At 39.8% G+C, this 24,098-nt stretch overlaps 1 protein-coding gene across 1 annotated transcript; it reads right to left on the reverse strand.

The window, feature by feature from the left end:
• Window positions 1–5,684: 5,684 nt before the first annotated feature.
• LOC307155742 (active breakpoint cluster region-related protein) lies at window positions 5,685–23,244 on the reverse strand. The gene is made up of 22 exons (XM_079866665.1): window positions 23,119–23,244; window positions 22,831–22,943; window positions 22,584–22,688; window positions 21,489–21,746; window positions 19,916–20,023; window positions 19,513–19,567; window positions 19,377–19,429; window positions 19,143–19,280; window positions 18,931–19,046; window positions 18,655–18,811; window positions 13,942–14,067; window positions 13,552–13,627; window positions 13,367–13,462; window positions 13,182–13,253; window positions 11,829–11,926; window positions 11,609–11,713; window positions 10,864–11,030; window positions 9,418–9,557; window positions 7,813–7,947; window positions 7,594–7,699; window positions 7,298–7,418; window positions 5,685–6,147 (listed from the first exon to the last, which is right to left on the reverse strand). Exons 1-22 carry the CDS (start codon window positions 23,171–23,173, stop codon window positions 6,058–6,060), a joined length of 2,490 nt encoding a protein of 829 aa, XP_079722791.1. The 5' UTR covers window positions 23,174–23,244; the 3' UTR covers window positions 5,685–6,057.
• Between the last annotated feature and the right edge of the window lie 854 nt (window positions 23,245–24,098).

Below are 24,098 nucleotides of genomic sequence, written 5' to 3' on the forward strand. Positions count from 1 at the left end.
GTCGGTTCCTTTAAATGCAAATGAGCTGCTGCTCCCGGCACAGAGGGCGGAGCTACAACAGCTTGCACTCACACAGACATGCACTGACAATTTCAAAAACTTTTAGCCTTTTATGTTCAAACCAGAGTCAGACAATGATGGAGAGACTCAAGAAGAAGTGACAACATGTAGACAACATTGCTGAATGGTTAGTTGATGAATTTATGTAGCTTATGTGTAGTTATCTTCTAGTCATTGATTAGCATATTCTGTCCTGATAATCTATAAATCGTGTTCCAGGGGCGGTTTATGTAAATTTTAGGGTTGGTGATGTCACTAACCCGGGAGGAATGTCGTCTAGTCCCATACCAGCCGCTTGTTGTAGTCCTTAAAGGGGGGGTGAAATGCTCATTTTCACTCAATCTCCTGTTAATCTTGAGTACCTATAGAGTAATATTGCATCCTTCATATCTCCAAAAAGTATTTTGTTTTATTAAATGTTTAACATAAAGATAGGCTGTACCGAGTCTTTCCGGAAAAAACCGAGCGGCTGGGGGCGGGCCGTGTGGGCGAAGCTTAGCTGTGCTAACGCGCCAAGCTAGTGACAACACACAGAGACATTTGTTCAACAAACAGTTTTACTCACCGTCCGGTTCCAACGCACGACCGCGAACCTTTATCATTGTGACTGCTCGATCCTTAAGCATTAGACGATCTGCAAATCCGTGGATCTGGGCTTTGTTTATAAAACAATCATCGTCGAAATGCAGGGAACAACAGTCTTACAACACAACTCCGTTTATGCTCAGGAAAACAAACTCCATCCACGGGTTCCTTAACGCTGGGTTCTTTGGGAATCTGTGCAGGGTTGTCTTGCCCTGGCAACCAAAAACACACTTCTTTGGTGACATTGACTTCCCAAAAGCCGGGCAGGGCGCTTTGATGGCGAACTGCTTTCACTCTCTTGCTCTAGTCTACGAGTGCGCGCGCGGCCGCGATCTTACCGGAGAAGTGCCCTTAGAACCCATATAAGGAAATTCCGCCCTATCTTACGTAAGACAGAGCCATACTCGAAAAAAACTTTCCGAAACTTGTGACAAACCGGAAGGAGTATTTTTGGAACAAAAATACTCCTTCAAACGTACAACTTAGTTTTTGAAACTTTGTCCATGTTTAGCATGGGAATCCAACTCTTTACCAGTGTAAAAAACTCAGTATGCATGAAATAGCATTTCACCCCCCCTTTAAAAAGTGATTTCTTAAAAAGCAAATATCTTCCTTTGCTTTGAACTTTGAGCGTTGTGACTTTGCAGATGTTGTTTATGCTCAGACAGCAACATTACACACTAACTAAAGTTAAAAAAGTGAAATCATAATCATTAATAATTTTCCTTTAAGGAAAAATGAGGGAGAGTCAATTTGACTCATTTCTTTATTCTGAGGAAATCAACATTATGCTACTATGCTGTCAACTTGTACTGAACCCGGAATATTCTTTTAGGAAACATACAGAGTGAATGCAGGTGGAATAAACGGCGAGTTCTGGGTCCCGTGTGTTTACTGGCTGGCAAGGGGAATTTTTACGAGACATGAGGCCTACAGTGCATTACAGAGGCAAAGTTCAACAACCTCCACCGCATTCACGCTCGCTCACGTTCTTCTGTTCTTTCTCACAGTGTGAGTAATGATACCCCAGATTGAACCTCACTGTTTAATAAGCCTTCGCGAACATGTTGCTAACACACTCTTGTTCAGATCACGCATAGACGGGCACAGGGAACCAGATACACACACGGCTTCTGTTAACCCGAGAGTGAGGAGGTCAATCCAGTTGATCCCTTGCATGCATGCCTCTCATACGAACACATTGCGTCCATGGCAACAAGATCCCCGCTTGGTGTTAACTCTAATAAAACTGGTGCCATCTGTGGTACATGGTTCACGGTGCCACACTAATGAACCTCAACAGAACACACAAATATATATAAAAATAAAAATGCATCCAAACAGTGACAAAATGGCAGCCGTGAGCTCAGTCGACGGAATTACCTTTAGGTTAGTGGATCTGCATCTGTGTGTCATCAGGATGTGCTGCTAGTTGGGTTTGCTAAAATTAAAATGAACTTTGACCTTCCAAACCTTGATTAGGCTAACTGACGGACGGGTTATACTGTACTAAAAAAGATTGGAAACACCTACCTTTCAGAACTGTTACTCCCACAGGCGGATCTTGCTTTTTCCGTACAGTATGTGCAAGTGAGAGCTTGGTTTAAATTTTAAAGAGTTAATTTAAACTTTTTCTACAAAGCGAAAAATCAGTGTAAAGTTGATCGTGACATATTTAATCCAATAAAATAGCTAAATAATTTCACTACATATTCTGAAGTTTTGTCTGCTTGTCTCTCCTTCATTGCAGCGTAAACTTTTCAGTAAAGTTTTTTTGTTTTTGTTTTAGTTTCCATTTTATGTGCAAAATTGGAATATCGCATAAAACATTTGTGAATAAAGCAGGGTTTCCATCCCATGTGTTCAAGAGAACAAAATCACCACATCTTATTATCTGCAATAAACATGGATGTTGCTGCAATCGGGGAAGAAACTGTGGCTGTGTCTGAAATCCCCCCTATACCCTAAATAGGGCACTATTTGAGTAGACAGCCATTTGTAGTGGTGTTGTCCGAAACCATAGTGGACGTTATCGAGTGCACTCATTCAATCCCACAATGCACCGCAATAACGACTGTACAACTGCCCTCCAAAACTACAAAACATGGCGGATATGCGCGACTGAGGGTGAGAGGTTTAGATAAAGGAGTGACTAATAATCAGTTTAACCTGATAAAAAATATTGATTTGATGTTATCCGTGTTATATTTAATCTACAATAACAATGTGGACTTTTATAATCCGTTCATAAAAGCTGGGAAAAAAAAGTTTACTATTTTTCACACAGTACAAATGTGTCATATATATACATATATATAATGAGTTATTTCATAGCTATATATATATAGCTGCTCTATGTATAATACATGAATATATAAAGCTGATTTTATATTTTAGGAAGGTGTTCCCTTGCAAGGGGATTATCATATTTAGGGGTCCTTGGCATCAAGATGATTGAAAACCCCTGTGCTAAAGTGATCTGATCATATTTCATGTGGCTATTTTGTCTGTTAGCATCTGACGTACATTTCAAACTGCGCCTCAAATCTAAGCTTCAGTTCGACCCCCTACAGAGGTACAGCCGTTGCTAATAATGTCCATCTTTCATTGTGCTTTCCCCCATTCAATCCATCATTCACTCCTTTTTATACTAATATCCAGACCTTTTCTGATCATCCCGTCTGCGTTAGCACTTAACCGCTGGAACCTGTTTTATTGGTGTCCGTCTTAGCGTGGGAGCACTGATTTTTTTCATAACTCATTTGATGCTACGTTGTAACCGGGTTCATGTCTGGATGGCGTTACTGCACACATCTGACATCGCTGCACTTTTCCTGACTGGAACGCTGGGAACGGGAGCGCTTTTCCGAGTTTGGATTATGGATCAAAGTCAAAATCAGGCCGAGGGAGGGAGAGAGAATCCCACCCCGGCCAGGTGGGGCATAAGCTGAGGTGAAAAGCAACACCCAGAAACCGCGGGAGAGAGGTTAGGAAGCATGGGTCTCTTTGAAGTGCTCCTGCATGTCATGGTGAACTTGGTCTTGTTGAAGCTGAACCATAGCGGATTGATTTGCATGGAGGTGGGGGTGAGGGGGTGGGGAGAGCGGCAGAGTTATTGTTAACCCCCACAAGTGTGTGTGTGTGTGTGTGTGTGTGAGAGAATTGGCCATCTGTGGTAGGATATTACAAGTGTCTCACTTCACCTTTCTCCCCTATTACCCTCTCGGCCCACCCAGAGTGTCTGTTTCTATAAGGTCCCAGTCAGTCGAGGCCTTTACATACAACAAGAAAATACTTTTCTGTCCTGGATCAAAGGACGCTCGGCCCTATTTACACCTGGTATTAGTATGCGTTTTGGTCGATCAGACGAGGGAGACACATTTCCTGTTTACACCTGGTGTTTTAATCTGTCTCTTTTGTCCACTTTCAACCACTTGATTTCCTGATTTCTTCGAGGGGAGGGTCAGTGGGTGGGTAAATGTGTGGGCTTTTTCAAATCTTTTGATCTAATGGATAAAATAAGCTTGTGAAATTTACATATGAACACGACCGGAGACGACGGAAAAACATACGGAGAGCATCAGCTTTAGTTTCTGCTCTGACAGCCGCAAGATCAGCCGAACGCTGTGAGTGTGTGTTAGAAATCAGGAATGAGAGAACATTGTGCTTGGTATGTTTTTCATCTTAGGGTCTTGGGTCTTCAGCCGATAGTTTAAATCCCATCTGTCCAGCACTTCCCATAATGTTACGCATTAGATCAGTAGTGGAGAGTAGACGGTCTTTTGTTGCTGTTCGAACACATTTGACCACATTAGCATTTACACTATGAAAGCAATCCGGTCGAATGTGTTTTTGACTACTTCTGGAAGTGGTGGGAAGTGGACAAGCTCAAGACATTTTAGACCCTGTTTACACCTGTATTTAACGTCGTCCACTTGTGATCCGATCGACCAAAACTCATCTTAAAGGGGACATATCATGCTAAATCCACTTTTTTAGCCCTTAAATGCATTTTGTTGTATATTTGGAGTGTTTAGAAGTACAGAAAAGTTGAAATTATTCTCTTCAGGTGCTTCGTTGATATCTTTATATTCTGTTTTGGCCTTATTTTTCAACCTGTTCCGATTTTTCTGTTATCTATGACGTTTTTTGAACTATTACGTCACAGTATTTGCAGCGGAACTGCCAAATAAGGACATTGACTTCCAGCCCACCACTTCGAGCAATCCGCCATTTTTATTTCTCGCTGGAATTTTGTAGTCCAAGCTAAAAGATGCAGAAGTTACGAGAGGGTAAGTTAAAATGTTCGGTTGTTGGATGTAGTAACCCACACGCTTCATTACACCGTCTAATGTAGATGAACTGCCGCGCTTGTGACAGGGCGCATGTTTAACTGAAAGAACGAGCAGAGAGAGAGACCCGGTCGCGCGCACGCACTCTCTCTCTCTTCGGAGCCAGGCGAAAGTGTAAACAAGACACCGTCTCCAAACTAGACGCTGTCTTGCTCTCTCTCCCTTGCACATATTAATCAAAATAAATCGACACGGTGGTAAAAGGTCGGAAGACCAAAGTTTCATGTGTAAATACAGTAACACACCATTGCGATACATCCATATGAAGACGTTGTTCTGCAGGTTCGTCGTCTTCATTTTCATCTCGCTCCGGCTCCGACTCTGGCTCGAACATGTAAGGCTGGCTGGACAAGTCTTCCGTTGTTGACATTTTGTTAATAACGTGTGAATAAAAAGTTTCTGTGCCGCTAGATAATCGTATCTCTGCTATCAAACTACAAAAATGGCCGAACGGGGTGGAGTTGAACCGAGTGTCACCTCTGCAACCTGGAGAGGGGGCGGGGTATGAAGTGTCTCAGTTGTATTTAAAGAGACCGCACCAAAACGAGTTGCTCTCAGACGCACATCAGAAAAGGGGTAGAAAAGGGGCCTGTGGAGCTATAATAATGAGGAATTCAGACCCAAGCATTGCAGTTCCGCTTTATATAGACTACAAATGTATGATTTATATGTAAAAAGGAACGATTTAAAAGCATGATATGTCTCCTTTAATAATACCAGGTGTAAACAAGGCCTTAGAGGAATGAGTCCCGAAATGCCCCATTCAAATAGCAACTTACAGAAGTTCTGTATGAGCGTGCAATGTGAGTCAAACCCGTATTCTCTTACGAAACTCCCAAACGTGCAGATTTCTATTGGAATACCGGGATTTTGCCCATGAAATTATACCGAGCAATGGTAAATGTGACTGTATTTTAGTACTGAAACATTAAAACATGGTCAACTTGTGGTCATGTCATTTTTTAATAAACTTCAAATAAAATATGAAACATCTGTAAAATAAAGTGAGTTGAACATGAATATGGACATGCAGACAGACAGGAGTCTGGGTGTTGAAGGCTCATGTCTCTAGCTCATCAATGTCCAGGTGTTTTGTGAGAAGAGCTTCTGGGAGGTTCTGACACTGCAGATAGAGGAAAATCACCTGAACCTGTGACCAGAAAAACAAAAACACACATGTGGATGTGAAAAATCATGTAAGATGACACAGGATTGGCTGATTAATCCTTCAATTTGATAACGCTTACTTCACACTTGGTCTACAAATCGGCCTGAATGGGTTAAACTGATATACATTAATGTATACATGCAGTGTTTACCAAAAATTTAAATAACTAATGGTCTGCAAAAAGGTGACTATTAAAAATAATATCCGAATAACAGTTATAAGCAGGGATGCACGGTTAATAAAAATAGAAACAAAATAAGGATATGGCTTTTCAAATCAGCATGGGTGCGATTTAATCAATTTATATGAACTGCAATGTTTCAGAGTGAAAATGTAATGAGAAGTGCTTACAAATTGGATGTGGTCAAGAAAAGAGAAGCTTTAATGGCTCCCTGTGGTATTCTGGCAAGATATAAGCTTTATGATTTAATGTTTAAAAATGAAGAAATTAAGCTATAAACATTTGTATTGTAATTTTAAGGTAAAATAAAATTATTTTTCTTAAATACTACATTTTTAATTTTACATTGAAATATTACAATAGTAATATTTTTATTTAGATTAATATTTTATTTTGTAATAATTATTAATATAGTAAAATTGATATACAATGATTTTTCTTTTGGAATCGCAATTTTTATCAGATTTTTTATTTTTATTGCAATTATTTTATATTTTTATATTTTTTTCTCCTAAATCGTGCAGGCCAACAAAAAAAGCTGGAAAGAAATATCCTTTTTACTGTATTACTGAACAAAAATATAACTGTAAAGAAGATTAAAAATGCATTAAATTGTGTTGCTTGTTAAGAGAAATAGGCCATTAACTCAAAAATTGTGGAAACAACACATGGAAATGAAACACCACACTAGATAAAAAAAAACCACACAGAAAGGGGACTTTTCTTCCACATTTCATAAGTCCACATCATTGTGGGGACGTATCCACTGAGTGTAGAAATGTGCTGTTTCACTTCTTCTAAAATAAACCCCAGATGATCAGAATACAAAAAATGCATGTGTGTGCGTAAACACTCAGGCTTCCAGGAAATGATCTCGCTTATAATACCTCAATACTACACTGGACACATCAAACGTTTATGTTTTGTAATGAAGTAGCAATAATAACTCACCTGAACCTCCACTTCTTGAGATATGTCGACTCGAGCCACTGGAGGGCGCAAGAGGCTGGGGCCAAACACTGTGGCCAAATTACTCAGAGACATTTTATTCTCTTCCTTTCTCTCTGCAACACTGAGGAAGCCAAGGAAAGAGAGGGTTATGTGCATGAGAGGGAGAGAAAGAAAAGAAAACAGAGAAACATATTTCTCTTATTTACATCCATCAATGGCAGAAGTGATTTCAGGTCGGTCTGGTGTGAAACTAAATCAGTGTTTTGACAGTTACGTGTTCAAAGGATGTTATGTACCGTCTCAGGTGATGTAAGAGGAAGAGGAGAGTGTTGCGGTTTACATCTGGCAGAGCCTGCAACAGAGTCAGCATGCTGTCAGCCCTGAGATATGGATCAGCAATGTCTAGAGAGAGAGAGATTTTCATTACAAATGCTTCATCATCATCATCATCATCATTGTTGCATGTGCAATTGTTGACCTTGGCAATTTTGCCTTCAGGTGTGTGAAGGGCTCACCTAGTGCATCTGAGAGCTCCTTGAATTGCTCAGAGGGAATAAGAGTAAAAGGAAGCTCTCTGAAGTACAGTTTCAGAGTGCCTGTTACAGCATTCACATCTATACTTCTCAGTTTACTCACAGCCTCGCGGTAATCTACAGAGAGAGAGAGAAGGACTGTGAAAATCACACACACTAGGGTTTGCACAGACTGGTCGGCTTTAATGCTCTACCATGACGCTTTAATGTTGTCAATCATTTTATCCCTTAAAACTGACACAATGACATATAAGCGTTTTTTCCTTGAAAAAAAATTTGCTTGAATGTAATTCTACACCCTTGCCTCATTAAGGCTGCGTCTCATTTCTCTGTCTTACCCCTTACTCTTACCCCTTCCCCTCGGTTTTGCGCGTTCATGTGAGGGGAAGTGGTGTCCCAATTCTCATTTTGATTAAGGGCTAGGGCCAAGGCGTAGGGCTACATAGCCCTTGAAACGAAGTTTGCGGAGGACCACACTTGAAAGAGAGGGGTAGGAATTTCCCAGAAGTGAGTCGCACAAATGTAAGTATTTTCAGCAGTTTAATGACACTCGTGTTTTATGATACTTTTAATAAAATGTTCAAGCGGTTTTAATTGTAATGTTTTTGTTTTGAATCGCTAGTTAACCGCTGGCTAGCAGCTATGCGCTATTTGCCGTTTGCTAATGTTTTGCTTATATGGTGCCGCCGTTAAATAGGACACCATATAGACAAATAAACAACATTAAAAACTTGATGTTCACCGCAGGGGGACTTTAAGCTTGACGTCGACTAGTCTCTGATCATGGCCTATAGAGGGCGCAACAGGATAAGAAATCTTTGAAGTCCACTTTTACACTCCGTTTCCAACAGTTAAAATGACAAATAACTGCATACACTGAGAGCTCTGAGATATGTTTGATTATACCATCTAGATGCTCAAAAGTGATCAGGTGAATGCATGTTTTAAACAGCTTATTATACATGTAAGTTAATCGCCGTTCTAAACTAATGAGTGCTGAATTGTAACGCACACACATACAGACAGTAGCTTCGCACATCACGTGCAGATCACACACACAGAATCATTCGCAGAAATGTATTGTCAACATTTCTGTAATTGAAAGATTCTGTGATTAATCTGTTCTGTGATTGACAAATTCTGTAATTTATCAATAAAATAGCTTAGAAACTGAAACATTCTAGCACATTTCTTGGTAACTAAAATCCACAAGCTTCACTATTAATAGAGAAACACTGCAAGGTAGAATTAATTCTCACGCAATTAATGCATTCATATAAATGTAATCTTTACTATGTGCTATTTTATCTGTATCTGATTTAGAACGAGCAGAAATCTGTGAGCAATATAACAACCAAAAGACAAAAGAACTGATAAAAATAAGCTATTATGTGGGAGCGATAGCCTTGTGGGCAGCGCGGTGTCATCATAGCTGTGCACAAGGCAACCCGCGTTCAGTCTCAACTCGAGCTTCAGGCTTATTTGTTCATTAATGACATCTTCAGTGACTAACTCGACTTTAATCACATAAATGTCGACTTTATAAAATCTGAAGTTGTTCAACCCCTTACACACACACAGACTCACTAGTGTTGAATGCATGTTTAAGTGCTTGTATTTCGCTACTGGCTCCTGAGATTCTGTAGATGCCCTCTTCAGTCATGCCTCTCCTCTCAACCTCCTCCACACAGGAACGGACAATGTGAGGGACCAGCACACTCTCTTGCCTGTAAACACACAAAGAAAGGCACAATTAAGCCTTTGAACACTTCTCACTCTGTTTTCATTTTCCTCTTCCTTTTTTGATGACAAAACAGCTCTATTTCTTCATCTCTTAAAAAGCAGAATCACAAATGAAAACCTCATGATGACAGAAGGAAGCTTATTAGAAGATTGCAACATGTCTTCCTCCTAATTTACAGATTATTTGGACACTTATATCACTTTGAAATTGTATGAATATCATTGAATAGAAGTGTCCAGAAGTGTACATATTAAGATTTTAAAAATAATATTTTGAAACGTTTAGCTTGAGAAGTGTTAAAGATTTAAATAAATGAATGCCACTTGCTTTTATGTTTTGCTTTAATATTCTTGCTATTTTGCTTTGCTATCAAACGCAATAGCATTAATACATTTTTAATTGTGGCTTAAAGGTGCAGTATGTAATATTGAGCACTAGTGGTTAAAATGGGTACAAATCTGTGCAATATTTTCAAAATACTACTTCTGGCGAGATTCTGAAGTGTGCATTCAATGGACACTTTACTGTCCCATGAGGCCATGGGAGAAGATTTGTGAATGACAGTGAAGCGAGACAACTGACGCTGGTAGGTCACATGATAATGACAACATGGAGAATGTAGTGCAGGGTTTCTCAAACTCGGTCCTGAAGGGCCACTGTCCTGCACAGTTTAGCTCCAACCCTGATCAAACACACTTAGCTGTGAGTTTCTAGTGATCCTGAAGACATTGATTAGCTTGCTCAGGTGTGTTTGATCAGTGTTGGAGCTAAACTCTGCAGGACAGCGGCCCTCCAGGACCGAGTCAGAGGAACCCTGATGTAGTGCATCGGGATTACATTCATACTACACACACTCATACTATATAGAACAAACTTTTTAGCGGTCATGAAGTAATTACTTTTTCAAAATAAGTACCTACTCAAGAGAGTATGCGCTTTCGGATACCAACTGGCAACCCGGGGTGTGAAAATACTATTAAATTGGCAGAGGGCGGGAACATACAGACCAAAACAAAAACAGACATTTTGACAAGGAATGCACATTTCAAAGTAGAATAACTGGCAGTAGAATTGTTTTCTGGAGAAACAAGTATGTGAACTTATTGCAAACATATTATGGTATTTTTATTCTTAAGTACAGTAACAACAACAAAAAAATACATACAGCACCTGTTCAAATACTTTATAGACTGAATAAAAACAATACTGAATAAATACAGCATTATGGCAGCTTCCTTACAGTATTAGTAAGTTGTGATCTGTAAAAATGATTTGGATTGTAAACTCACATTGCCACTTGTCCAATCGGCACACAGAACACTGGTTCCTGTACAAGAGGGGTGGTGCTAGGGGGCTCGAGAGGGTGGGGCACGTATTTGATTGACAGGGTTACATCAACTTGGCCCAAAGAACAAGTGACTTTCTTCCACTTCTTATACATGTTGTCAGGGTCCAGCTGTCAAGCACACATATACAGTTCCTTTATACATTACATCAACACCTAAATGGACAGACTGAACCAAAACTGTATATGTGTAGTTTAACCTAAAGCTTATAACAGATGATGGTAAAACCGTCAGTGAGTCTTAATGATTCAGTTATAGACCATAGTATTATGCACACTGGACTTAGACATTACCCGAAAAATGAAAATTTTGTCACCATATTTTTTGAGCATCATTTGGCTTCGGATTACATATAATACAGTACACAAGAAATATCCTTTTGGAGCCACTTACACATTCTGCTAAATCCTACATTTTGTGTTCCACAAAAATAATTCTGGTTTCAAATAAACCTGTTGTGCTGCTTAGTTTTTTGTGCAAACCATAATACGTTTTTTTTTTTGTTGTTTTTTAAGTTTTAACAAACAGTATTTATTTGAAATTTTAATATTTCGTAACATTATAAATGTCTTTACATTTGACACGTTTAATAAATTGAATGCATCCTTGCTGAATAAAAGTATTAATTCCATAAACAAAAAGTCTTACTGACCCCATAAGTTTGAAAGGTATGTGTATGTGAACTCACATTTAATACCACCCTGCCCACAATGTCATCCTGTGTGTCATTCTCACACTGCGACACAAATACCAGAAACAGCCGCTGAGCTCCGTCCACTTGAAACACAAGCTCCTATATGCCATTACACATACAATTCAAATCAATTCAGTAAATTAAGTACATTAATACAAATCACAGATTGTATTATCTGATTTCTAAAAATTCACAATGGCTTCCCACCACTTACTTCATCCCATTGTGGTGTAACACAGAAGGCTGAAAGGCTGGTTTGTTTTCGTCTGTCGTAAAACTCAAAGCCGTCTACCTCCACACACACATATGCACCTGAAAGGTCCGGTGAAATAAAGACAAGATGCTTATTGGAAGACATTGTTCAAAGCATTCATTGCATGGAATTTTAATTAAAGGTGCAGTAAGCGATTTCTGAAAAACACTGTATTTATTGGAAATCAGCCCCAAAAAAAAAACACCCCTCACTTCATTGCTCCGCACCCAAAATGCACGAACACGCAATGCAAGAGCTCTTTATCATAGCTTAAGCAAAATAATGCATTGCATAAAATAAATCGAAGATGACGAATGAACGATAAGGAATGACATAAAGTGAACATACAGTACATAAGAGTAAATACAAACAAGAGTTTGGTTGTTAGTCGCCAGCAGCAGCAGATCCAGACAAACAATGACTCTCAAAACTGTCCTGTTACTAGAGCTCACATTACAACAACAGTATATCTTGATTCTGTGAAACATGAAAAAAAACAATGTTACTCACGTATGGAGCAGAAACAATGCTTCCCGCTCAGGTCTCTCCAGCGCTGGAAAGCTTCTCTAATATTAACGTGGGTCCTAAAGCTCTTGCATGATCATAACCCTTCTTTCCCAGTGATATTCCTCTGAGCTTTTCTCTTTTGTAATGTCTCTCAGCATCTCTCTTTCTACAGTCTTTCTTCAAATCTCCCTCTTGCTCTCTCTCTCCTCTGTCATCATGAGTGGACACGCCCCCTACTGCTGATTGGCTCACTCTCTCTCCTCCCCCATCATGAGTGGACACGCCCCCTAATGCTGATTGGCTCACTCTCTCTCCTCCCCATCATAAGTGGGCACGCCCCCTACTGCTGATTGGCTCACTCTCTCTCCTCTGTCATCATGAGTGAACACGCCCCCTACTGTTGATTGGCTCACTCTCTCTCCTCCCCATCATAAGTGGACACGCCCCCAACTGCTGATTGGCTCACTCTCCTCCCCCATCATGAGTGGACATGCCCCCTACTGCTGATTGTGTTGTGCTGCTCGGTTTTATACACTTTCAACAGCACTTCTCAGAAATTGCTTACTGCACCTTTAAAAGACTTTATACTGTATATTGATTGAAAATTGGTGCTTTTTTTAATTATTAATTTTATATGAAGCTTATTGGGCACATTGTTTCTTTGTAGTGTGTTACTTCAGAAACAGCTTTTATGAAAGCAATTTGTGCTTCATTTTTAGGGCAGAATGTATTGGATGTGTTTGTGGGTTTGATGTGTGGCTGGGAAACTTCCATTCGTCTAAAGACAACGTGCGTTTTGTCACTTACTGCTCGGGTGTTGCAGACCACACGCAGACTGAACCATCACATATAAGCTACCACATATGTGTGTACTCTCATCTGTGAAATTTAGACAGAGAGAGAGAGCATTCGTTGTGCACAAGTGTGATAGCAATATGAGAGCAAAATTTACTGAGTAAAAGTTAGAAAGAGAAATACAGAGGTGTCTTTACTGGATCGAACGCAGTGAAGGGGGGGTTGTTGAGTCATTCTGAGTTTGATACAGGAACCGGTTACAGACAGCAAGTCTGGAGGAACTGTCTCTATACCTGTCAAACACATACATACACAAAAATGCGAGTTATGATCATAAAATCAATCATCAGGACAAAATACAGTTTGAAAAAGATGCACTCACAGTTTCCGCTCTGTTTCTCAATGGCTTCTTTCCACTCATTCAGGTCACACAAAGAAAACAGTCGGACAGTGTGACTCTGTGGATGGAAATTTTAATCTAGTCATACTTGGGTCTTTGTTCAGAAAACTCTGTTTCCTTTCAAGGTTTCTTCCTTATTTAACTAAACATCTTAGGGAGTTTTTTTTTAATACTTGGCAAGCCTTTAAGTTCATTTCAGCTCATTAGGGGTATTAAACCTTTATTCTCTATATCTATTCGACTGCTTTGGAACAGTACAGTATGTATTGTGAAGTGTATTAAAAAAAATTAAAAACTGAATCAGAAAAATTAGTGCCTATTTTAGACAGAGAGGATGTGCTTGTATGTTGTGGTGTTGTGTTGTGGTTTCACCTTTCCACTGGTGCTGTGAAGGTCTAAAGTAAAAGATGGTGTGTTGGTCAAGAGCCAGATCTCACACTCTTCAAACTTCCTCCTCAAGCGATCAACAGCACGAGAAACTGATCCCTTGCCTCCTTTCTGTAACAAACACACAATTATGAAGCTATCTAAAAGGGAACTTCACTTCTGTTCTGTTATTTAAAAAAAGTTTATTTTTCCTCTTTAGAACTTTTTTTTGGGAGATTTACCAAACCTCTGCGCCATTGTCAGCAAAACACTCCAAAATAAAGTTACACCCTGATGCATTAACACTTTTCAAGGGATATTTCACCCAAAAATGTCATTAATTACTCACCCTCATGTCGTTCCAAACCTGTAAGACTTTCATTTATCTTCTGAACACAAATGAAGATATTTTGATGAATTTCTGAGAGCTTTCTGTCCCTCCATTGACAGCTACACAACTACCACTTTGACGCTTCAAAAAGTTCATAAAGAGATCGTAAACCTAATCCATATAAATTGAGCGGTTTAGTCAAAATTTTCTGAGGAGACTCGATCGCTTTGTATGATGTACAGATTGAATTTAGGCTTTTATTCACATATAAACACTGATCAGTAAACATAAACAGAAGCTCAACCAAACCTACTTGACGCGGGAGAATAAACATCATTGGTTCTTGCTGACGTTCAAACGTGCTGCGTAACACGAGAATGAACATCATTGGTTCTCGCACATCAAGCGAACATGCTTGAGCTTCCGTTTACCACAACTGATCAAGTAGGGCTCGCTGCATTCTGTGCTGGACAACCAAACCTGCCCACATCCAAGCGTGACGTCAGAAGCCACGCCCGTGTCCAATACGTCACCTTGTGACTCCCCATCCCCGTTACGCCCCGGAAACCTGATTTGTTGTATGTAGATTTCCAATTTAAAGGGTTTTAAGGCGTAAGGGTAGGTTTTAGGTGGGTTTCATAAAAACAGAAATATAAGAAGAAAATTAAAAAGAAATAGGTGTGAGGGTTAAGTCTTCTCGATGCTTCTTCCTGCTTCAAAGTTAATGAAGGAAGCGTGATTTTTTTCCCCAAACCACTTCACCAGAAATCCCGCCCTGCAGCTTATTTCATTGGTTAAAGGGATAGTTCACTTTGAAATTAAATTTTGGTATGTTTTAGCTTACCTCAAAGGCATCCAAGATGTAGGTGTCTTTTTTTCCGCAGTAGTTTCAATTTCGATATTTTTAGGTCAAACCGTTCTTGTCTGTCATTCATTTAATGCAGGTCTACGGTCACTGTCTCAAAGAGCATGCACAGAGTCCAAATTAAAACAATTCTCCATCGTCCAAATTAAAACAATTCCCCATCGTCCAAATTAAACAATTCCCCATCGTAAGTACACATTGATGGCCTAAGACACAAAACGAGCGGTTTGTGTGAGAAAACGAACAGTATTTATATCGTTTTTACCTCTTATACACAGCCACGTCCAAGTGATCTGAGAGCGCGCGCGCTTCCTGGTGTGTGACGTGTACACAGACTGGTGCATAGATATATACACTAGATGTCGCCTTAAAAACATTCGTTCCAATGAACTGCCGTAGACGAGGCGACATCTAGTGTAAAAACGAGGTAAGACTAAAGGCCTGTTCACACCGGGACGAATTTTGCGCGCGATATTCGCCGACGTTTAACGCCTCATGACTAAACAAAGGGCGCCAATGTGAGTGTGCACACCGACGCGAAAAACGCCACGCGTAAAAGCGTCATTTTTTAAAAAACGCCTCGGGTTCGTTACTATCCAACCAACTATCCAACCAATGAGATTGGCGCTTTTGCTCACGTGTCTGGACTCTGGAGCTTCTGAAGTTACAGTAAAACACAACTTGGGGGCGCTCAAACACAAAACGGTCTTGCCGAGCACACATACGTAACGGCGAAGAAGATATACGCCAAGTAGCGTCTACACTGCCGGGAAGAAATAAGACGAGGAAGATGCAAGGCAAGATGAATGTAGAGCTGCTGGTGTCGGAACATAAAGAACTATATGACAAACGTGACAGCGACTACAAAAATCTTGATAAAAGAGAACTGTTATGGAGTGGTATTGCACCTTGTGTACCGGGGTATTTCTGTTTCACATTAAGCGCCATCTAATGTCAGGGAATGAATTTGCATGTTCACTCGGCTCATCGTCAGCGAAAATCGCTTGGGTGTGAACACAAAAAACGCGTTGAAAAACGCTGGCGAATAACGTGCGCCGATATTCGTCCCGGTGTGTAGGGTGCTTAAGAGGTAAAAACGATATAAATACTGTTCGTTTTCTCACACAAACCGCTCGTTTCGTGTCTTAGGCCATCAATGTGTACTTACGATGGGGAATTGTTTAATTTGGACGATGGAGAATTGTTTTAATTTGGACTCTGTGCATGCTCGTTGAGACCGTGACCACAGACCTGCATTAAATGACTGACAGACAAGAACGGTTTGACCTAAAAATATCAAAATTGAAACTACTGCGGAAAAAAAGACACCTACATCTTGGATGCCCTTGAGGTAAGCTAAAACATACCAAAATTTCATTTCAAAGTGAACTATCCCTTTAATTAAGGTTACAGTGACGGGTAGGTTTAGGGATCAGTGTAGGCAATCAGGGAAGGGAGGGGAGGGGGGGGGGGGGATCATGTTATGAGAATGTGTCGTTTTTGGACATGGGCGTGACTTCTAACTAGCCTGGGTTTCCCCATGCTGCCTTGAGCGCAGCGTGATTTTATTCACGCTGCTAGGCAGCCTGGACACCATGGACCAGATTTTCGCCTCAGCGAGGGGACCAATCACAGAACGGGGAGGGAGCAGCAAGACGATGACGACGTCTTTGTGACACACTGAAGCAGTTTGTTTATATCTATGGATCCAACATGGCATCAGACGAGAAGTTACCTTTCGATGCAGCCTTAGATGGTGTTCTAAGTAGTTTAGAACACAAGTTTATTTCGTCTTCTTCCTCGTGGAATTTCTGTCGCTCTACATACGTCATCTGGTATAATTGAAACAATTGGCTATGAGCTACGTACCGGCGCATTTGATAGGCATTCGTAGCGGCCAATAAACGGCTCTGGGCATTCGTAAACCACGCCTCAAATACGAGAAAATTAACATGTGGTTCCCAGACCACGTCTCAATGAGAAAGAGGTCTGAGGTTAGCCAGGCTAACTTCTAACGTCACTCTTGGATGTCCACCGCAGGCTGCAGCGAGACGCTTCTCCAACTGATGTGTGAGTTTATGAATGTTTATATGTGAATAAAAGAATAAAGCGATTATGTCTCTTAAGAAAAATTGGACTAAACCACTAAATTCATATGGATTAGTTTTACGATCTCTTTATGAATGTTTTGAAGCGTCAAAGTAGTAGTTGCGTAGCTGTTAATGGAGGGACAGAAATCTCTCAGATTTCATCAAAAAGATCTATATTAGTGTTCCGAAGATGAAGAAAAGTTTTACGGGTCTGGAACGACATGAGGGTGAGAAATTAATGAATTTTAATTTTTGGGTGAACTAACGCTTTAAAGGTGCAGTAAGCGATTTCTGAGAATCATTGTTGATATTTGAAATCAAACAAACACACACCCCTCACTTCATTGCTCCGCCCCAAAATGCACAAACACTCAATACAAGAGTGGATGTCTCTTTTTAGCAGAAGCAATTCAAGCAAATAAAAAAAAGCTACATGCAAAATAAAGCGAAGATGATGAACAAACGACAAGAAAGAACAAAATCGCTTGTTAGTCGCCAGCAGCACACCAGATCCAGACAAACAATAACACTCAAAACTATCCTCTTACTAGAGCTCACATTACATCAACAGCATATCTTGGTTCTTTGAAACATGTCAAAACCAATGTTACTCACATATGAAGCAGAAACAACACAAAATCTGCATCCGTTTCAGGCCTTCCCGCTCAGGTCTCTCCAGCGCTGGAAAGCTTTTCTAATATTAACGCGGGTCCTAAAGCTCTTGCATGATCATAACCCTTCTTTCCCAGTGATATTCCTCTGAGCTTTTCTCTTTTGTAATGTCTCTCAGCCATCTCTCTTTCTACAGTCTTTCTTCAAATCTCCCTCTTGCCCTCTCTCTCCTCCCCCATCATGAGTGTGCACGCCCCCTACTGCTGATTGGCTCACTCTCTCTCCTCCCCCACCATGATTGGACACGCCCCCTACTGCTGATTGGCTCACTCTCTCCTCCCCCATCATGAGTGGACACGCCCCCTACTGCTGATTGGCTCACTCTCTCTCCTCCCCCACCATGATTGGACACGCCCCCTACTGCTGATTGGCTACAAGAGTGTTGTGCTGCTCAGTCCGATCCACTTTCAACAGCACTTACTGCACCTTTAATTTAGCATATTTGTTTCAAGTTTCAAGTTTGTATTTATTTATATAGCACATTTAAAAACAAGGCTGTCCAAAGTGCTGAACAATACACAAGATAAAGAACAAGGACAAACCACACATTCATGACAAAAACTCACAATGAATTAAAAGCTAAAGAAAAAAAATAGGTTTTAAGAGAAGATTTAAAAGCAGTTAAAGACTGAGCCGCTCTGATGTAAACCGGAAGGCTGTTCCACAGCCTAGGGCCGGCAATAGCAAAGGCTCTGTCTCCTCTCATATTTGTTTAGTTTAATGACTGAAAAACCCAGTCAATCACATGCAAATTGCCTTACCATATGTTGCTGGAGTGCTTGTTTGAGCTGGTACATTTTGGCTCTGGTTTTACTGATTTTCATTTGGTAGTCTGATGAGGGCAGAGGTTCAGCTGCCCAATGCAGCTTCAGGCCGACCAATGGCAGGTACCAGCAAAATCTGTACTGTGCCTGCCTCCTTTAAATGACAATACACATAAGCTCATACAGTACACATCCATATCATGCTAATACGTAACAGAATTGTTTTAAATTATGATGTTATTATGAGGTTTTCAGTGATCAGCGGAGGCTCACCCTGCACTTGTCAGTTTAGCACATAACAGCATGTCGGCGTACAAGAAGAGGTGTCTCAGGTTGTGCCCACTCTCACACACATCTACCACAAACCCATCCCGCAATAGCTGACGTCTCTGTGGACATGCACATGTGCATATGATGAAGAATGTTACATTTTAAATCAAATGTGCATGAACACGTGACACGTGCAGTGTAAGGTGAGGGAGTACCTCTCCTCTGCTAAGCATGACAGCACGTTTGCACTGCGACCTTTCATTGACCCCAGACAGGAAGCTGCTGGTGAGACGAAGCGCTTCCTGTAGCGTGACGCTATCGGGATGGTCGAGGGGCGTGTGCTTCCACAGGTCCTGAGGAGGATAGAGAAAAACGTTAATAAATCCATAGGCATGGATTAATACTTACTTATAAATAAACGAGAGATGTGATCCTGAACAGTGTCTCACATGCAACACGAGGGTGGTTTTCATCACTCTGTCTAACGGCTTATACAGGAGAGCTGCGGAGAATAATAATAATAATAATTGAATGTTCCCAGCATTTAATCATTTATTCAAAACCATAAAGAGAAGCACTGATTACCTTCAAAGGTGTACTTAGTTTTGACATGGTCTGAGCCTTTGGAGGACATCATGCTCTATAGATAACAAGAGACAAAGGGATTTGTGCACTTCCTCTAAAAGACAATACAGTTAACTAAAATGTGAACGGTGCGAGCAGTGGCAAATCTCGGCACTCTGTAGTTGCAAGGGTGTTTTGTGTGATTGCAGACATCATCCAATGTCTTTATGATGTTCTGGTGCTGAGATATGGCCCATTCATGTTGCTGTATGTTTGCTAGGTTTGCTTTGTTAAATAGATGGTATGGCACAGAGATATGATCTTACACGTCATGCCAATCTTAACTCTATGGGACTTTTTTTCCCAGAACAAGTATGAGAGATAACAATAGTGATGCTTTGCAAAAAAGGGAAATGCGTAAGACCTCTGCAAGTGTCCTGAAACGTTGGTCCGACTGCATACACTTTAGCACGATCTCCACTGCATTCTCATAGTTGTCAATGAAGCCCCGATACACACCTAACTGGTTGACCTGCAAATTACACCACAATAAAAAAAAAGCGAGATTAAGAATAACAAAGTGCAGTAAACAGTAAAACTAATGCCTTACAAATGAGTGTTTTTATAATTACGACATTACATTAAAATAATATGGTAAGAAATACCAATTTGCAATCTCAAATAGCATAACAAGCTGTTTTGTACAGCTAAAAAATAGACTGGAAGCGAATGACACCTGTCAGACATACTCAGAGACATACTCTCTCTTGAGTAGGTACTTATTGTGAATAAGTAATTACTTCACGACTGCTAAAAAAGTATGTTCTATTTAGTATGAGTGTGTGAAGTATGAATGTAATCCGGACGTACTACATTTGCCATGTTGTCATTATCATGTGACCTACCAGCGTCAGTTGTATCGCTTCACTGTCATTCATAAATCCTCTCCTGTGGCCTCATGGGATAGTAAAGTGTCCATTGTATGCACACCTCAGAATCTCGCCGGAAGAAGCAGGACATCCGGATACTTTTTGCCTACTCTTTTATGAGTACCGTGTATTCAGAAATACTTCTTTTGTCAAATACTGTTTTTTGCCTACTATACTGTAGGGAAGTATGCGATTTCGGATGCAGCCATTGAATTTACAAATGGCCACTTCAACTCTTACATGAAAAATAAGGTGGAAACAATATAGGCCAAAGTTATTAACAAATGAATATATATGAGCTATTCTGTAAACCTGCGTTTTTTCAAACTGGGGTTTGCAAAGTGGTCCATGCAAAGTGTGAAAATGTTCATTTAATCTCTCTGTTCGTTCATTCGAAAATGTTCATTCACTTCTGTTTATGTCCGCTGATATAAAGCATAAATTCAATCTGTTCATCATATAAAGCGATCGAGTCTCTTCAGAAAATTCGGACTAAACTGCTCAATTCAAAAGGATTAGTTTTACGATCTCTTTATGAACTTTTTGAAACGTCAAAGTGTCAGTTGCGTAGCTGTCAATGGAGGGACAGAAAGCTCTCAGATTTCATCAAAAACATCTTCATTTGTGTTCCGAAGATGAACGAATGTCTTACAGGTTTGGAACGACATGAAGGTGAACAAATGATGACAGAATTTAAATTTTACATTCCTTCCAACAAATCCTTCACTTAACAAACTCACCGAATAGGTCAGAGCTGCTTCATAATCAACATATAACTCACTTACTGAACTTCAATTTCATGAAATTGATAAATGATTAATATTACCAAAAACAAAGTTTAAAAGTTGACATTCAATCTTTTTAGGTGGGAATTGGTGCGACCAAATGGGTCAATAGAGTCAAACCTTTGATGTTCCACCAAAAATTAGGCCAAGAGAGAATATAGCGTGTTCAATTATCATTTATGTTGATGTCAATTGTGAACTGCGAATGGTTGTAAAATAAGATCAGTTTTATAATGTGACCAACCTAAACACATGTTTGCCAAAAAATATAATAATAACTCACAAACTTAAGAAACAGGTCTCCCACAGATAGATAATGCTCCGCTTGGTAAAGCTGCAAATCCGGGCCCTCCTCCCTCCCCTGGTCTTGTTGTGCCTGCTGATCCATCACTTTATCTGGCTGGAGTCTAGTCCGAAGGCTAGTGTAGAAGTCCTTGTGCAGATCTCTGAGCTCAGGGATTTGATAAAACACAGTCTGAACCTGCTCCGTGGACAACACGGGTTGAGAGGTTCCCGCTGCCGCCCTCAAAGCTCTCATGGGCTGCAGAGAAAGAGAAATTAGAGAGAGAGAACGGACAAACATCAGAGAACGAAAGAAAGATTGGGAACTGAAATTTGCTTATGAAAATAACTGATGTAACTGAAAATGTACACGTTTATAAATACATTATAGTATTAATAATGTAAACAAAAAATGCAAACCATCTGAAACATTAGTAAAACACTTAAATATACTTATACTATACTCTCTTCATATAAAACTCTGTGTGAAGTTGCCTGGCACCATTCCTGTGAGGAAGTGGTTGAAAACTTGACACTTTTCATGCATTCTGTACTTCAACATTATGTTGCATGTCATCCTGGACTTTTTGGATAACCACTAATGGTTTGACTAGAAAGGGAAGCAATACTTCACTAAGAGAAACAGAAGTTGACCTACAGGAAATGACAGAAGGTTTGATTTAAAAAACGTGCATCTGAAACTGAATCTTTAAAAAATAAGCGCTGAGAGGCATCTTGAGCGTGAGAAGAAACCCTAACTTGATATGGACTGGACAACCATGAATAATCCCGAGGTATTTAAAGACAAAACAATAAAATTGTTACCTAGGCAACAAACGGTTATTTTTATGAATAAAGGAAGTAGTTAATATGCAGGCTTGGCAATATAAGTTAGAAATAACATTTATTTATTTCTCTTATCTATGATTCTCGACCACAGTGGTTTTCACTTTCCAAATCCCAATCTGCACAGTCTGGAAAGTAAGAGTCTTCTGACACCACACTGAGGAAATGCTTCGGCCAAGAAATGTGAATATTAATATATGTATATTTATATTAAGAATAAGTAAGTAAGAGTCCTGTTTGAAAGAGTTACCGTGAGCAGCGTCTCAAGCTCTGTCAGATAGATCTCCTCGCTGGTTAAAACCCCTTTCAGGACCACCATTCTCTTCTGAAGCAGGTCATCTGGGCTATCGGCTGTCTGGAAGAAAAACATTACAACATTGTCCTCGCATCAGTCAATTATTATTTTTATTTTTTTTGTCAATTATCAGTCTTGTTATTCTGACATAGACCTGCAATATGCATCATATATAAAGTAAAGGTTTGAACTGCACACTTACTGGAGTGGATGGCAAACATGGATCAGTTTGCAGAGGGCTTTGAGAAACCCACTCCGTCTCCTCAGGGAACACATCCTGAAGCAAGTCCGAATCCACTATCTCATCATCAATCACTGTTAGGAAAACATAACATGATATATAATACACACACACACACACACACACACACACACACACACACACACACACACACATATCTATCTATCTATAAACATATGCTTCAAGGCTGAAGTAAATAAACCAGAAAAATATTGAAAGGCAAGGTTAATTTGGTTTAAGCAGTCTTACCAGGCGAGATGCCATGGGACTTCAGATAGTCCACTGATTCTGTGTAGAGCTCCATCAGAGCTGTCCAGAGTCACGACACGCGGCTGTGTAGTTCGTCTATGTGTGAATTCTCTCGCTTTCGCTCACTGGAAGTCGTTTGTGGTTAACAAGCACACGTTCTTCCTGCTTCTCAGAAAGAGCAATAAGAAATAGGCGGGGAAAGTCTGATGTTCATTCAAACACTAAACATGTCGCATTTACAGTGACAGTTAAGACAGGAAGAAATAGTGTCTGCATGTTTACTTGCTTTGTGGAAAAAAAGGGCAAAAGGACATTACATTTTCACTTCACAACAACAATAAAAACAATTGATATATTTATACATATTTATGTGTCACATGATTCTTCAGAAATCATTCCAATATGCTGATTTGCTCCTAAAAACATTTCATATTATCAAAGTAATATATTAGTAGTAATATAGTATAGTATATATATAATACTTAATGTTTCTGGAAACTGGTCCTTTTTCCCCAGATTTCTTTGATGAATAAAAAGTTAAACAGCATTTGTTTCAAATAGAGATGTTTTGTAACATTACATTATTAAGACATTATTATGTTTTTACTGTCACTTTTGATCAGTTTGTGTCCTTGCTGAAAAAATATTAGATATAAATAAAATAAATAGTTTTTTATTTAAAAAAAAGCTATAGAAATATATATAGCTGTGTAGATTTTATTACACAACAACAACAACACTATTAAAACGCTTGTTGCCAAAACTAGGCTATGTGTATAGTGAGGCGTTCACTCACTGTTTAACACTGCCACCTACTGGTAGATACTGAAATAATGACCACAATCTACATATCTCCCTACAAAATACCAGTTTGAATCCACTTTTAGAAATCAGCTAATCAGAAACCAGTAGGCTGAAAACTCTCAATAATCTCTCAATCTGTGAGATTTTGAAAACAATACTAAAAGCAGATCGTTTGG

Source organism: Squalius cephalus (assembly GCF_949319135.1).
Source record: "Squalius cephalus genome assembly, chromosome: 3".
Lineage (NCBI taxonomy): Eukaryota > Metazoa > Chordata > Actinopteri > Cypriniformes > Leuciscidae > Squalius > Squalius cephalus.